The following is a 17,814-nucleotide window of genomic DNA, read 5'->3' as shown; positions in this document are numbered from 1 at the left end:
AAGGGTGATACTTCCCCAGCATGCACCCAGGGGGGCGGGGCCGATGCAGCAGGGTTCCTCACTGTTTCTAGACGGCCTTGTGGAGCTAAGACTGAATGCGTTTCAGCATAGATGGCCACCACAAAATTGTATATTGGCTCCCGGCCGGCCTGGTCCAGGGCCAAGGCAGTGGGGGCCATTCCCTCACTGTTTCCAGGATGGCTTCACGGGCCACATGAAACTACTTCCGCGGGCTGCATCCGGCCCCCAGGCCTTGTGTTTGACATGTCTGGACTAGCCCATGCAATCATCAGGAATCAAAACTGACTTGAAGGCACAAAAAAAGGTCATAAAATAGGAAGCAAAGATCAGAGTTTTTTTTTCTATCTCTTTAATCAGTAGTATGAATTATCCAAAACTTGCATTTATATTGAATATGTGACCATGTCTTCTGAATATGTGGACCTTTTAAATGAAGAACTTCCTGATTTAGGGATCATATTCTGTGTGCAGATGATGAAGCAGAAAACATACATTCAAGAACCCATCTTAGCCTCACCCTAAATAGAGACAGATCAGTGAAACCAATTGATATTCTTGTGTCTCATGATGTAGTAATTTCAGTTATCAGTACTAGAAACTAAGAATAATCTCTGCCTGCTGCTCCTCTGAGAAATGTTTAACTATAAGATTATCTATTTTCATAGCATCACAGTAAGCTCAATTCTCATAACAACAAAATAAATCCAAACTTAAATCTTGTTGCATGGAGAACCAGGCAGAGCAAGTTAAAAAAATATGGCTGGTGATCAGCATGCTTTTCAAGATTAGGATTTGATCTTAATTTTAATAGCATTAAAAATTGTAAGCAGTTTGCCCAAGAGGAGCAATTAGTATTTATGAATGAATGATTGGATTATAAAGATTAGTTGCAGATTATGATGCATCTGACAGTTCACTAGAGGCAGGAATACGAGTTGCACCGGGAAGCAGGAGTCTGAATTTGAGATATTGCCTTACAAGCTCGTATTACAGCATGTATCTCTAAACCATTCAGGCCCAATAGTTAACATTAGCAAGCATAACAAATAAATGTGTTTTTTTAAATTTCATTTTATTTTCAGAAACATTTTTGTAAATAATACAATGTCAAGATAATCTGCTCTTTTATTATCTGAGTTTGATAAGTGCCCCATAGCAATATACCCTGATGTAAAGTTTCTGACCCATGATCTGTGAATATCTGAACTAATGGAATTTTGTATTTTATTTACTTTGAAAGAATAGTAGAGATAATTAAAGGAAGCACTGCTAATGCCTGGTGTCTCTAATCCTTCCCTGTCAAATTAGAAAAATAGGGATAGGTTTATGCTAATACATTAACTGAGAGCTACAAAATTCCAGCAAAATTCCACTAATTCAACAGCTTTGTCTGTCTTGGAGATTATTTTTTATAAAACTTTATTAAATTTCATAAAAATATAAAATACCAAAAAGCAAAGAAAAAGGATTTTTTTAAAAAAAAAATAAAGGAGTAGGGAGAGTGCAGAGATAGAGAAAAAAAGCTATATGAAAATGTATCTTCTGACTTTTTTCAATACAGGTAAAAATAACCTTAGAATAAGCAATAATAAACAGTATTTCTATTAGCATAAACAGATCTAGTCATCACAACCTGAGATTAAAATTTTATTTCTTTCAGTTTCAAACAAAAATAAAATCCAAAAGTGGGTTCCAAGTAAAAACAAGGTAGACAAAGTTTTTTCTTTAATCAAGCAGTCAATTGTGCCATCTCTGCCAACTCCATTAATTTCACCATTCTTTCATTGTGGGTTATATGTGAGTCCTTCCATCTCCGCACATAGAGAAGCCTTGCTGCTGTTAATGCATATAAGAACAAAGTTCCAACTATTTTTTTCAATCTGTTTATCCATCAAACCTAAAACAAAAACCTCTGTCTTCAATTGTACATTCAATTTAAGAATTCTCCGAGTTAAAATACTTATCTGATTTCACTGTCCAAAGTACTTTCAAATTGTTTACTTTTCCAACATAGATTTGGCATACCCTTATACCTCTTTGACAGTTTATCAGATGTTAAATACCAACAGTACATACTCTTATAAAAATTATCTTTCAAATTATAATTCAATGTACATTTCAGTCCTTTTTTCCATATATGATCCCATTGCCCGTGTATTTCTTGGATATTAATCATCATTTGGAAGAATGAATGGTTCTTGCTGCCTTATAGTCATTTACTTCAGCCAGGCACTAATTTCAGTGTCAGAATATGCAGATGAGATAATGAGGGTAATTCTTATGAATGGTGCATTGCAATCACATTTTAATGGTTTTATGGTTGAACTTGTGTTTGTCTGATGTTTGCATCACAATTTTCAGCTGTTCAGCTGCTTCGTTGCTGAGATGAATATAAAAAATAATTGTATGATATAGATATTCCATATAATAACATCAGCAGACAAGAAGTTTGAATTGCACTCTATAGGCAGAACCTCAATTTCAGTCAAATCAGAAAGGTTTCTACCAATGCATCGATGGAGAGACCAAATTGAACTAGTGAACACTTAATAATAATAATGATAATAATAATAATAATAATAATAATAATAATAATAATAATAATAATAATAATAATAATGATAAAGTTGGAAGGGACCTTGGAGGTCATCTAGTCCAACCCCCTGCTCAGGCAGGAAATCCCATACCATTTCGGACAAATGGCTGTCCAGTTTCTTCTTAAAAACTTCCAGTGTTGGAGCATTCACCGCTTCTGGAGGCAGGTTGTTCCACTGGTTAATTGTTCTAACTGTCAGGAAGTTTCTCCTTAGTTCTAGGTTGCTTCTCTCTTTGGTTAGTTTCCACCCGTTGCTTCTTGTCCTGCCTTCAGGCGCTTTGGAAAATAGCTTGACTCCCTCTTCTTTGTGGTAGCCCCTGACAAAGAAGAAACAGTGCAGTACTGGGCACAGCTATGGGACAATCCAAAGAAATACAAAAAGAATACAACTTGGATAAAGAAGGTGGATAAGGATAAAAAAAGAAGCTGAAATAAAAAAAACTTATAATAACAGCAGAAATGGTAGAGAAAATGCAAGGAAGATCAAGATTTAGTCAGTATCAGATGAAGATGAACTGAGTGTTTTTTGGTTGAAATATCTGACTAGTCTACACTTACTCATTGCCAAGCAGTTTAACAATATACTGCAAGGAAGTGAAATTGAAGATAGCCTAACATCTGGCAAAACTTACCAATAATGAATCAGCCAATCAAAAGGTCAGCACCAGCAACTATAGGCCAATTACTTGCTTACAACAACTTTCAGATTGTTAACTGAAGTAGTAACTGATGCAGTTGAAGGGCATGTAGTTGAAAACAAACTCTTTCCACTTGAGCAAAACAAAAAACCAAAAAAACCCACAACACTGCCAAAACAGCAAAAAACCCCAAAAGATTGACTCCTAATTGACAAGGTGATTTTGGAAAACTGTAAAAGAATGAAGGCCAAGGTGCAAGTAGCTTTAATTGATTATAAGTCATTCGATTCCCTGCCACATGATTGGATAATCAAGAGCCTAGAAATGATAAAGAGTCAGTAGCAACATCAGAAGCTTTGTGCAAAAATCAGTGGCACAATAAAAGACACCATTGTTAGTCAATGGTGATAGGCTGGTAGAAGTTAATATCAAGAGATGATGACTCTTTCAAGAAGGATCACTATCACTACTACTCTTTGTCATTGTCACTGATTCCTCTGTCAACAATACTGAATATAAGTCAGGCCATGGCTATCAAACATCAAAAGCATCTGCCAGGCTATCCCATTTCCTTTATATGGACAATCTGAATCTGCATGGAAAAACACCATCTGAAATAGAATTGCTGCTCAACATTATTGGTATATGCAGCCAAGATATCGCAATGGAGTTTGCACAAACATGCCACCCTCACCATTAACACAGGAAAAATGGTGAAACCTGGAGGAATCAAAATGCCTTATGGAAATAACATCAAGAATACAGATGAAGACCATACAAATAGCCGGGTATCCTTCAAGCTGACAACATCAAGCACACTGGAGTCAAGAAGAAGGATAGAAATGAAGACATCATGAGAATGAAGAAGATCTAAAACTCCAGCTCAGGGAGAAAATACCATTAAGGAATTAGCACCTGGACAATTCCAGGCATTACATACACAGTTGGAATAGTAGGCTGACTCAGGCAGAACTAAAAATCCTGGATAGGAAGACCAGAGAAATGACAATGAATCATGCCCTTCATCCATGCAGTGATGGTGACAGACTTTAGTTAGCAAGGAAAATAGATGAGTGTGGAATGTCACAAGTGCACCAAATAGTTGAAGAAGAAAAAGGGCATCGGAATATATGAAATATCTGGGGAGTACTGGAGAGACTAAACTGGAAAGACCAAGTAAAGAATAGGAAAGAGACATGATAAGGCAAAATATTACACGGGCAGGACATAAAATAATAGCAGGCAAAGCAGATAACATCAGGACCTGGCTAGAGTTAACAGCAGGAGATCTGAAGAAAGAGGGGGTTAATTCTAAAGAAGAAAGAAGGTTAATTCTGGTTGCACAAGACCAAGTCTTAAGAACAAACAAAGCCATAAACTTCCTTTTGTTTTAACTATTCTTTGGCTGTACAACTTGAGTTTTAGATCACTGTCTTGGTGCATGACCCACTTTCTCTTGAGCTGTATGCCATCTAAATTTTTGAGCCACGACTTTCTATAAATATATCGATGGCATATTATCCAATGACATACTTTTAATCAAGATGTCTTTTGAAGCGTGGTAACAAAAGAGAAAACTATGTAAATTAATTTGATGTATATAAATAACATGTATACATAGGTGCCTCAATAAATGAGTGTGATTAATTAGCCAATAGGGAGCCTTGGCAGGTCTTACTTTTACTACAAGAATTGGTAAGAGGCTAAGCAGATAACAACATAATTAGCAATTCAGAAGCATCCTGGTAAACAGAAATGCTCTAGAGAAAAATTGGGAAAAAAAGTATGTTAATGTTTAGATGGATACTCCCTGCTTGATGTATTGTTACGATTTGTTTTACCTTTATATTGGTTTGCATGGGGATTTTTGTTGTTGTTTGCTTCAAGCTGTTTTTATTGATATTAAATGTATTGTTAAAATGCTTGGAATTTCATATTGAAAACTAAAAACTTTATCAGAAAGCTAAAGTGAGAACTTTTAACTGTGCCCTGGAGCCTAAGTGACATATAGGTGTTAATATTGTAATGCTCTCAACATTAATCAGGATCATTGAACAGATCGTTTTGAAAGAGAGGGATGGGATACTTTTATCATCATTCTAGGGGGGGAAATGGCTACAGAAGATTGTAACAATTTCCTCTTAATTGTTAAGGTGCTCTCTGTTTGCCATAAATAAACAAGAGCCTAAATAAAAGAGATCTGACATCAAGTGTAGTTACACTAACAGCATGTCATATTAACTGAAATACTGCACAATGCTCTAGTGATTTATTGATTCAGCAAAATACAAAATATAATCAGTATCAACAGTGTTCAGCTGGACAACATTTACCTCCCCCCCCAATGCTTATGCCTTTTTGGAAATGTGGCTATCAAGTAACAGCTTAAATAGAAATTAAAATAATTGCCTTAAAAAATTGGAGAGTGTGGGAAGTGTGAGATCCATTTATATGGTGGCCAGAGCTTGGATTTGAAGGAAGTGCAGAAGTAAGACGAGATTTTGGTGCCTTTATTTTTTATTTTTTAACACATTTAGAAATCCATTAAATAAGATTTTTAAAATGCATCTTAGCACCATGGTGTTATCATTAATTCTTTTTTATTGGATTCGTTCATTTATAAATAATTTTCAAATATACTGAAGGTATCGTTTGTTTTGTCATTTGCTTTAAATCAGGGGTCCTCAAACTTGGCCACTTTAAGACTTGTGGACTTCAACTCCCAGAATTCCCCAGCCAGGCTGGCTGGGGAATTCTGGGAGTTGACGTCCACAAGTCTTAAAAGTGGCCAGGTTTGAGGACCCCTGATTTAAATAAAGAAAATTACACTTTATTCACCATGCATTTAAATAAAGAAAATTACACTTTATTCACCATGCAGTATTTGATCGCTAATATCTAGTTATGTTTTAATGCAGCACACAAAGCTCCTGAAAAATGTGTTGAATCTTATTGTAGGGCTCATTTGGAGGCAAGTGCGGAGAAATGGAGTAAATTAGTGACGTCACTGGAAGAACTTATCAAATGGCTAAATTTGAAAGATGATGAATTAAAGAAGGAGATGCCTGTGGGTGGAGATGTTCCAACTTTACAGCAGCAACACGACCACTGTAAAGTAAGTTGCTTAATTTCACATTGTTATTTCGTCATGAGCATGTTTCAGTAAATCCTTGCAACATTTAAACAAGATGTAAAACATATAGGATTGCCCTCCAATTGAAATGTTGAAATATCTGGCTGCAAACCATTGAGTCCCGTACACAACTAGCAGTACTGAAAAAAGAAAAATGACAGTTTTGGAAGGTTCTGTTCTATTATGTGAATAATAGCCATGTTCCTGAAGAATTCAGTAACTGCTGATCTTAGATATAGCTATATAAATATATCTTTAGACATCATTAAACCTAAAAGGCCATGGGCACATTGCCAACTGGGTCCAGAAGGCAGATACAAAAAGTTAAGTAATGAAGAAATGAAAAATAATCATAGCTTTCGGCTGATAGACAAATACGTTCAACGTTGCCAGTATTTTTTTAAAGCAGAATTCAGTACATGTTTGATACCATATTTTAATGCTTCATTTCAAGAAAGCAAATATTTCATGGGGTGTTATTTTTTTACATAGATGCACAATCATTCAACTTCTGTGTGTTTGAAAGGAAAATGTGAATTGAACTTTAGAGAGAACTAGAGAATGTAATATATTTAGCATTACATTTAAAGAATTTAAAAAAACAATAAAAATGTAGCACTCATCTTTTGTAACATCCAGTATTGGTATTTAGAATATGTGCTGTCAATGTGAACATAAGAGTATTTCTATTTGTACTGAAACTCTGAAAATTGTGAGGCGGGATAAAACCTGATGGATCCTTTTTAATCATGAGGCACTTCAACAAGGAGGCATTTGATTCTGTTGTCATTTAAATATCAGGCACATGTTTAACTACTCATTTAAACTCTTCAGAATAACACTATTCACTTAAGTATTGCATAAACTGTTTCTATATTCCTAGGTTTTAAGGCAGGGGTCTTCAAACCTGGCCCTTTTATGATGTTGGCTGAGGAATTCTGAGAGTTGAAATCCACAAGTCATAAAAGGGCCAAGTTTGAAGACTCCTGATCTACATACATGACTCTAGACAGCTTGCATTAAACTAGATAAACTACCAGACACAAAAATAAAAATACATAGCAGCTGAGCATCATAACATTGGTTTGCACCTACAATCTACTCTCCTACTTGCACTAGTTTCTATGCTGACTTCAAGCCTGTATACCTGAGAACCAAATAAGCATTTAGGACTTGAGCCCATTTTTGTGGTTCTACTTCCCTTCCATTCATGTTTTCTCCAAATGAGCAAAATGTATTATGGGATCTAGCCCCAAACAGTAGAAATAAATAAACATAGTACTTATGAAATATATTTATAAACATATGGTTGACGACGATGATGACATGAAAGCATTTGCTGTTGTCTCTGTCTAATACTAATAACCTGGGATAGATCTCACTGAATTGAGATCATTCCAAAGTTGGTGTGGATTCTACCTCCTATGAGAACTCTTGAGTGATATTACTAAATAGATTTCTTCATTACAATTTAGAATCGAATCGAATCGAATCGAATAGAATAGAATAGAATAGAATAGAATAGAATAGAATAGAGCTGAAGAGACCTTGGAGGTCTTCTAATCCAGCCCCCTGCACAAGCAGGAGAATCTATACAATCTCAGACAAGTGACTGTCCAGTCTCTTCTTAAAAACCTCCAGTGATGGAGTGCCCACGATTTCTGAAGGCAAGCTGTTCCACTGGTTAATTGTTCTCACTGTTAGGAACGTTCTCCTTAATTCCAGGTTGCTTCTCTCTTAGATCAGTTTCCAACCATTGTTTCTTGTCCTGCTCTCTGGTGCTTTGGAGAATAATTTGACCCACTCTTCTTTGTGGTAGCCCCTCAAATACTGGAATACTGATATTATGTCACCCCTATTTCTTCTTTTCTTTAGATTGCCAAACCCAAGTCCTGCAGCCGTTCTTCATATGTTTTAGTCTCCAGGCCTTTAATTATCTTAATTGCTCTTCATTTGCCTTTGCCTTTGCACATAAGTTGAAAACTAATAACAACACTTTATCATTATTATTTTAATAGTTCCACTTTGATAATTACTGTTGCTCTGAGCTTTGGAAGAAAACAAATTCCACTATTTTGACACAATTTTTCATGGAAAAGTACTGGATCTAATTTGGTGCTGCAAAAACGCTCCTCAGCCTCTAGTCCCCCCCCCCAATTTTTATTGTCCTGTTACTTCCTTTCTTCATAGACCTAAAGGGCTACTAATTTAAAGTGAAGGAAGTTTGATCACAGTGTGGAGGAAGAAATCTGTTTTTTTTTTAAAAAAAATCACACTATTCTTTTTAATTAAGTGAGATGAAGAACATAGGGACTCTAATAAGAGATCTGCTTTCTCCCCTCTTTTTAATAAGCTCTCTTTTTGAAAAAAGCTTTGTATAAATGATTGCATGGAACTGAGTTTTATTATCTTAAATAAGGTACTTTAAATAATTTCTCCAATATTAATCTTATTTTTCTTGCAGAATAACTGTGGGTCAGCTTTACCCAAGAAAAAGACAAATTGATAATCATATAATGTTATTTATTTTATAAATTTACAGCCAGAGACTAAATTAATCAGTATAATAGTAAGAGTTATGCACACCTTAAAACCTACATGGAAAATTAGTTATATAATTGCTGTCTTTTTTTTTTGTTCACAATGCAGTAATTTTATTAATTATCCTTTTCTTTTCTGTGTAATTACCCTTTTGTGTGTTTTGTTCCTTTTATCATCACACTAATGTTTAATACTTAGAGGCAGTGGTAGGATTCAAATAATTTAACAACTGGTTCTCTGCTTCGCCTTCCCTCCGCCTTGGTCGGGGTGGGCTGCTTGGGGGTAGGCTGGGGTGGGGGCAGGAGGTCCCATCGAAGGGGGGGCAGGAGCTCCTGGTTGTGAAAATGCTGGAGGTCCCAGCTGGGGGGGGGGCAGGAAGGTATGATGGGGGGGCTGCAGGAGTCTCGAGTGCAGGATGGTGGGGTTGGCAGGTCCCAGTTGGGGGAAGGTGAGGGGGTCCGGCTAGGGGGCTGGGAGGGCCAGGACACCTCCGCAGAGGAAAGCCACCCCCCACCTGTTGTGAGTCCTCGCCTGCCAGCAGATCTGGCAGCCGAGTCAGATGAATTGAATGTGGGGGAAGAGTTGCCTGGGGTCACATCGGAGTCTGTGGAAGGCTCTGAGGAGTAAGAAGACTCAGAGCTAGATCTACTAGATCTGACACTGGGCCCGTCTACTCAAGTTCAGGTAGAGAGACAGCTGGCTTGGGGGCCTGAACTGCTGGGGCAGTGGTGGTGAGGGGCTGGGAGCATGAGGGGCATGATGCAGAGCGGCAATGGTGAGGGGTGGGTGCACACCAGAGCCCGCCTTCCCCCACCGCCACCCCCACCAGTGCGAGGATGGGCGGCACAGCTTCACTTCCAGAGCTGCTGCAGGACAGCGCCTCTTATGTTTTTGTTTGTGGGACTGCACACGGCAGCAGAGGAAGTGACGGAGGACCACGTCAGAGTTGGAAAGAAGGTGTTGCATGGGTCCAATGGGGGGCAGGAAGAGGGTTGTTTCTGCCACGCATCAAACAGTTCACGGAACTCAAAAGAAATTAGCTACCGGTTCTATTGAACCGGTGCGAACCAGCTGAATCCCACCATTGCTTAGAGGACAGCTCTTTCTTGGCTTATCCTGAAAGCACTATATATATTTTGCCATATGTAACCATTATGAAAATGTTTGAGTCCCAAAGATTATTAAATACAGCTTGTTGAACCCTTAGCAAAATAAAAAATGTTATCTGTAATTAAAAAAAACACTTTCTGCAACAAGAAAGTGGAAGGGTAGGATGGTGGAATGAAGCAAAAAGAAATAAAAAGAAAAAAAGGGCCTTATTGAGATACCTGCAGAGTACTTAATGTTTTCTTTGTCCCTAAAACAGCATGTACTATATTTGTGAACTGTTGGCTTATGAATTTGCATTATTTTAGCTTCTTGATAATTATTTATTGGATATGTTATTCTGTGGTTATATCTGCCATTCATTCCTAATGCTTAATAACTAGCTTATGTACTCCTTTGCCTATCTCTTCTTTATTCAAATTCCCATTCTTACATTTTTAATGTGTTGTTCTCATTTCAAAGTAAGTTGTGGCACATTTTTGTTTAAAGTTATTAAATTTAACAGCTCTGTCTCCTCTTCTCTTTCCCCAGTACCTTGCTTCAGAGAAGTAAATAAATAAGCAGCATACAATCTAGATTCAAATTTCCTTGCTTCATTTATTTAGATATTGCTAAAATGTGCTTGAACTCTGAAAAAGTAATAAATTTGTTTTTATGAATTTGCCTGGATTTTGTATTATTAACAGTTATATTTGATGTGGAGAACTTTATACAAGAGCTCTATGGACATGAAGACTGAGGAGGGATAGTCAAACAAGCAGAAAGTAGCCACTAACAAATATACATATACATATTTTTATCTCCTAGTGTTTAATTATATTTCCATCTTTTAGGTTTTATTGTAACTGCCATGCTCTCAAGCTAGTGAATACACACACAAAAAAAACATTTTTCTGTTCTCCATTAGCACAACTGTTTTAAGCAAAAGATGCATAAATTTCTACAAGGAAATTTAGAGGGATTGAATACCAATTAAATAGCAAACAAACTGGAATTTCCTTAAATGCTGTCATTTCTGAGCAATCTTACTGCAAATATTTGAGCTTCTTGAGGTGACTGCAAAGAATTTATTTATTCACGCATAAAATTAACATGGCAGTATAAATGGAAGCTGGAAGCAGTTTGCTGAATGTTTAAGACTCTGAACTTTGAAACAAGGACAGAAGCTCCCACAAGCATAACTAATGCAGAATTCAACAAGGAATATAAAAGGAACAAACGAGGTGACTAGGCAGGACTATGGATATTGCAATCAATTTAGACCTATGATGAGAATGATCTGGCTTTTCTCTGAGAAACTGTGGCCAGCAAAAAAAGGCAAGGAATGAGACAGCAATAGAAAACAAGAAAGAATTTAGAAAAAGAAAGAATAGCCCTAACCTAAAAGTCAAGTCCTCCTAATCAGAAATACTGTTAACTGCTGTTAATGACACTGGTTTTTTTCCCAATCAATTGGCAAGAGAACAGTCTGCTTTGTTAATATTTTTAACATTGCAGTTGGAGAGTACCAGTAGCCCTTAATTTACAAGAGTAATTGGGACTGGGATTTTCATCACTACGCAATGTGGTTGTAATGCACAACATCACATGATTGTGCTGCTTAGTGATGGAAATTTTGGCATTTCCGTGGTTAAATGAGTCACCGTGTTTCATTAGGTGAGGACATCAGATGATCATCATTTCCACCTTCCTGCTGCTTCCCCATTGACTTTGCTTGTGGGAAAGTTGAAGTTGTAAATGGTGAACCCATGACGGTGGGACGCTGTGACTAAGATAAGTCTGGGGACTGGTCATAACTATCACTTGTTCAGCACCATTGTAAGTTCAAACAGTCACCAAACAAATGAATGATCACTAAGTAAGGACCACCTGTATGGCTTGAAGAACTTAATTGATTGATTTCTTAGTTTCAGGAAGGACTGATGGAAAATAGAGAGGAAGGCAGGTCTTTGTAAAGATAAAGTTAAAATTTGGGTTTAAGGGTTTCCAAGTCTCTAGAAGAAAATATGTGGCTCTGCTTTCGCCTTATAAGCCTGTATTTGAAACACTACTCGAGTGTTTTGCTCAACAAGGTAACATGGAACAAGAAAATGCTAGACAAGGAGAATTTTCATATGACTCAACAGCAGCTTGTCTTCCTCCCTTCTCCCATGAAGAAAGCTTGTTGCTTTGCTAAAATATTTTGAGAAAGGAGGGGAATTCATCTGTTCTCCAACAGGGCATTTGAGATATACTAAGTTGCAAAATAATGGAAATTCTGTAGCATTTTAGGTTCCTGTTTTATACAGGACCACAATTGGGATGAGACTTTCCATCGGCAAGCAAGGTGGATTGTTAAGTGAATCATTCCCGATTTTATGACCTTTTAGTTACAGTTGTTAAGTAAATCACTGCAGTTGTTGGTGAATCATGTGGATGTTAAGCAAATCCGGCTTCCCTCATTGATTTTGCTTGTCGGAAGCCAGCTGGGAAAGTCACAGATGATGATCACATGACCCCTGGGATACTGCAACTGTTGGAAATACATGCTGGTTGCCAGGTGCCCAAATTCTGATTGCATCACTTTAGGGATGCTATGATGGTTGTAAGTGCAAGGACCGGGTCATAAGGCATTATTTTCACTACCATTCAGATGGTCACTAAATAAATGGTTGTAGGTTGAGAATTACCTGCATACTGAAAAAGCAAGCTCTGTTTCTTTCTGTGGAAATAATCCTAAGAAGTACATTATGTTTTTTGTTAATATTGTAAAATGTAGATAGGCTGAGATTATCATTAAATTTAAACAATATTGTGGTTTTATGCTGTACACAGATGTTCCTATGAAAGAGGTCCATAGTACGTTTGTCATTTCCCTGATTCCTTCTGGTATAATAGGAAAATTCTTACTGAATTATAGTGAGGATTTTTTTTCTTAAAAAGGGAGTGGTTTTCATTGCCATTTCTGATTATTAGTGCAGATAGTATTTGGATGTGTCATATCCTATACCGATGATTGGAATGATAGGTAAATTGCTCCATAAGAAAGCATAACCATTAAGAGATACACATACACATACATACACATACATGCCAGGAGTCCTGTGAGTTAAATCTTTAGACTATGAGAGTTTTATGATTTGCAGAAAACACTCTGCACTTGAAAGACAGAATATAACAAGTAAATAATGAATGGCTATGAGTTGTTTTCCACTTAAAAGCTCATCTTTGGAGGCTCCTGCAGTTTGGGCCAAATCCAAGTATTTTTAGGAAGATAATGTAGGTCTTCACTGTAGATAGTGTTGCCTCTGGAGTAATAAGATAAATCATATTGATTATGCAATTCTATACGCAATGAAGAAAAGAAAACCAAAATGCCTATTTCATGATTCTGCTTCTTTCTGCTGGAGCACTCTCCCAGATCTACAAAGAGTTCTTGTAAAGCCCTTCTTTAGGGTTTGTGCAATCCAAAAAGAGGGCAAGAAATTTTTGTGTGGATAAACTGAATTTTGATACTAAGAAATGATATGTTTTAAGCTACTTATCTGCAGTTCCACTATTTTGTATAACATAACCTTAATCTTTATAAGAAGCAAAGAACCTGTGCAGCTCTATAAACTTGCATTCTTTAAATACTGAAAATATTACTCAGCTGTTTCTATGGACTCTTTACTGAGGCCAATGAAGGTTGACGAGGTTCTTCTGAAGCTTTTGAAAATTCATTAGACACTATCAAATGTATTTATATTTAATCAGTAGCCAATATGGACTAGAAACCTACTTTTAAATGAAAACAAAACTCTGAAATTCTGTGCTCAGGACTGTATTTTATGTTCGATTTGCACAGATGTGAAATTCATAGTGGATAAAGCAGTAGAAATCCCTGCAAGTATTCTCAGATGCCAGATTGGTAAATTTCTTGCTCTAGCTCAGCCAGAACGTCTCTGGCCCTGAGCATTAAACTTTTATTCCCAGAATGCAGGAAATAATGTTAGAAATGAAATAGTGTGGCGGGAAGGGCAAAGGAGACACAACTTACAAAATTAGAACTCTGGAGGATCATATCGAGAAAATCATAAGAGAACCTTGACACCAGAGTTATTAGTTTTCTTTGCATATTTTGCTGGCCTTACTCCTTTCTAAAATGAATTATTTTATGTAAATATTATCTCCAGAGGTTGATAAAGAGGCCAAGCATGCAAACATTGGTAGGGATAGGAGGGATGTGACTTAAACAGATCCCCTCCACCCCCCCCCCCACAACCCTTTTAAATATCTCACCCAAAATATTTACTTAGAAGCTAAGAAGATTCTCTGAGGCAGGCTGCTAGGGAGCAAGATAATTTCTTTGCTGGCAGAATCCTTGACTCAAGCATTGCCATTAGTGAAAGAAAACATTTTATTAGGATGCGAGCTTGTCAGTTAATTCTTAGAAAGTTGGGGATGATTAGCAGAACAGGGGGGCTGAGAGAAACAGGAGGAAAGTGAAAGTTGGACTCTAACAGAGAATGAAAAGACCGGGGTATTTTGAAGTGCAGAATAAAACTGTGAAATTGTCAGGCCAGAGAGAATCCTTAGGTGTTACAAAAACTTAAAAGGTAAAAAAACAACACTGAAATTGATGTACAAGCAGGGATGTAATGGGATAAAAGTAATAAACATGTTAGGATTCAAAATTTGAAGATAGAGAAGAGAATGAAAACAAAAACTATGTTAACAGGTATAGAAAAATGTGGAGTACAATTTTGGATATTTCAAAAATAGAAAATATACAGATGATGGACAAAGAACAGGAGCAATTTACACATGAGGTTGATTGGTGTACAGAAAAGGTTGGAGAGAGGAACTATAGTGGAACTGCTTTGATGAACACAATTTTCACTGAAATCCACTATAAACCAAATATCATTTCATATGTCTCCTTCCTCTTAGATTTGTGTACATACTAATTAGTGATTCATGAATTATATATGCTATCAAGACAGTATTGCCTCAGTATTCAGATACATGGATCTTCTCCATCATGATGTGTCTACAACCTGACCTGTCAGGTCTTCTAATGGTGACCTTTTTCAATCGGTTGACCCCCGTATCATTCTCCAGATTTGCTGGCATAGTTTGGTTAGAACTTTTACTGTTTATTGTTCAGTTGCTTGTCACATTTTTGTAGATATTCCTTTAATTCCTCTGGCCTTTTGACTTGATAATGATTGGAATGCTGATCTAACTTAATGTTCTAGTATAGAAGATATTGTAAATAGGGACTATCTAATAATGTATGTTGGATTTAAACATCTCTACTTAATTTCATTGTATGCTCCTTCCATCTTTATTTGATTGTCACAAAATCAGTTAGTGTCTGCCTATTAGCATATTAGTATTACCAACTTGAGGTCAGAACTTCCTTCTGAATTTGGAGATATTTCCTTGTTTTTCCATGTTTATGTTCATTCTCAATGTCTTTATTGATGTTGTAATATTGCTTCATGTCGCTTCTAAGAGTGTTCTGAAATTCTTTGTGAAGTTCCTTTCAGAGAAGTTTGTCATTCTTTGCTTTGGCTTCTCTTCTCATCTTGACAATTTCCCCAGCTTGTTCTGACATCCAGTTTCCTATCTTATGTTTTTTCATCTTTGGCAGTCTCTTTTCATGTTCATCCTTAACAACTTCTTTGATTTCATTACATAGTTCCAGTTTCAGGACTTCAAAACAATCCCTGATGTTCAAATTGAAAATTGAGTATATGCTCAAGATCATATACTGGAAGTTGGTTGGGTTTGTTGTTCTACTTTAACTTGACTTAGAATTCTTTCACTTCCTGGTACGAATAATATAGTCAATTTGATTTCTGTGTACTCCATCTAGTGATGTACATATGTGTTATTCTGGCTGTTTGAACACTGTGTTAGCAATGAAGAAATCATAGGAATGGCTGAACTGATAAATCATTATTGTGCTTCATTTCTATGTCCTGGGTCATATAGTCCAATTACATGCATTTCCTTACCAGTTCCAACTCTGATATTCTACTCTCTATCCACAAGTAGCATATCTATCAGTTTCAAATTGAACTTAGCCATAAAACCTATCAATCTCCTTTTCTTCTTCATATATGGAGCATAGGCTTAGATAATCATTATGTTAAAATATTGTCCACATAGTCTGATATTATTCAGTTACTGATTGCACTGGACACAAGTACTGTTGTTGCTATCTCCTCCCTAATTGTGAAAGCAAAACCAGTCCATCTTTGTTTTTCATATCCAGAGTAATTAATATGATCTTCTGACTGAAAGTGTCAAATCTCACTGATGCCAAAAATATCACTGTGCAGTCAATTTCACTTCTCAATGTACTGTTGAATGGAATGGAATGGAATAGAATGTGTTCATACTGAAAGGTTATCCTGCCCTACTTTCAGGATCAAGTGGAGGACCAGTGATTGTTATATCCACTCCATACTAATTCTCCATGAGCATCCCTTATAGCTCCAATTGAAAGGAACTTGAAAAGTTTGGTAGGGAAAAACCTCTGCTTAAACAACTGGAGGGCATTACTATTACAGCAGTTTGCTATACTTATCTTCAGCGATATAAGGCTCATTATAAATTTACATGAATTATAGTCACTCCATAATTTCTGGTACAATGATGCTTTTAAAAGCAAAAACAAAATAAGACATCCAGTTAAATTTAACAAAAGAATTGCGATGCAGAAATATTTTTGAATCAATATTTTTCCCAAAGGATATATTGATAAAAAATGTTTCCATAAGCATTGCATTAACCAATTTTAGCTATATAATCTGTTGATTGATTGATATATCTGCCATCAAATCATTTTTGATTCCTACTGATCATATAGATAAATCTTTTCATGACACTCAATCCCTAACCTGTAGTTTCAAATCTCCCAATGGTAACTGAATCCATCTACCTTGCTGTTAGTCATCCACTTCTTTTTCCTTCTACCTTTCCCAGCATAAAAGCCTTCTCTAGACAGCTGGGTCTTCATACAATATGGCCAAAGCTGGATAATTGGAGCATGGTCATTTGTGCCTTGAATTGATTTGTTTGATGACCCATCAGTTTGTTTTCTTAGCAGTCCATAGTATTTGCAAGAATCTTCTCTAACACTAAGTTTCTAAGTTTCTAAACACTTCAAGTTTCTAGGTCTATAATATCTCAAGACTTAAAATGGACACCTAACATCAAAATGTCATCAGAAAAGCACAACAAAGAATGTTCTTCCTGCACCAACTCAGAAAGCTCAGACTACCCAAGGAGCTGTGATACAGATCTACAAAGGAATTATTGAATTGGTCTGCACCTCTATAACTGTTTGGCACTGCAACCAAACAAGACAGACACAGACTTCAGTGGATAGTTAGAACTGCAGAAAAAACAATTGCTACCAGCCTGCCTTCCATTGAGGACCTGTACTGCACGAGCAAGAAAGAGAGTTGTGAAAATATCTACAGACCCCTCATATCCTGGACACAACTGTTTCAACTTCTTCCCTCAAGACGATACTATAGGGCATTGAACACCAGAATGACTAGACACAAGGACAGTTTTTTCCCCCATGCCATCACTCTGCTAAACCCTCTGGAACGAACTGCCCCCAGAGATCAGGGTGATCCCTGATCTCCCTTCCTTCCGCCGCGCCCTCAAGACGTGGTTGTTCCAGCTTGCGGGACTGGCCTAAGGGATTTTAAAGGGGTTTTAATTACTTTTAATCTGACAAATTTAAATATTTCTTTTTAATCAAATTTTAATTAGGTGTATAATATGTTAGTATT

At 36.7% G+C, this 17,814-nt stretch overlaps 1 protein-coding gene across 1 annotated transcript in view; it reads left to right on the top strand.

Annotated features, from left to right (window-relative positions):
* The window catches only part of LOC107290482 (utrophin-like), a 74,742-nt gene extending 68,321 nt beyond the window's left edge, over positions 1-6,421 (top strand). Inside the window, exon 3 of the mRNA XM_015819363.1 lies at positions 6,214-6,421. Within this exon, the coding sequence (XP_015674849.1) occupies positions 6,214-6,421 (208 nt within the window). The remainder of the gene's footprint in view (positions 1-6,213) is intronic.
* The last annotated feature ends 11,393 nt before the right edge of the window (positions 6,422-17,814 follow it).

The sequence above is a fragment of the Protobothrops mucrosquamatus genome, unplaced genomic scaffold, assembly GCF_001527695.2.
Source record: "Protobothrops mucrosquamatus isolate PMUCROS unplaced genomic scaffold, P.Mucros_1.0 scaffold907, whole genome shotgun sequence".
NCBI classification, from domain to species: domain Eukaryota; kingdom Metazoa; phylum Chordata; class Lepidosauria; order Squamata; family Viperidae; genus Protobothrops; species Protobothrops mucrosquamatus.
The sequence above is the reverse complement of the archived record's forward strand: the minus strand, read 5'-3'. Positions and strand labels throughout refer to the sequence as shown.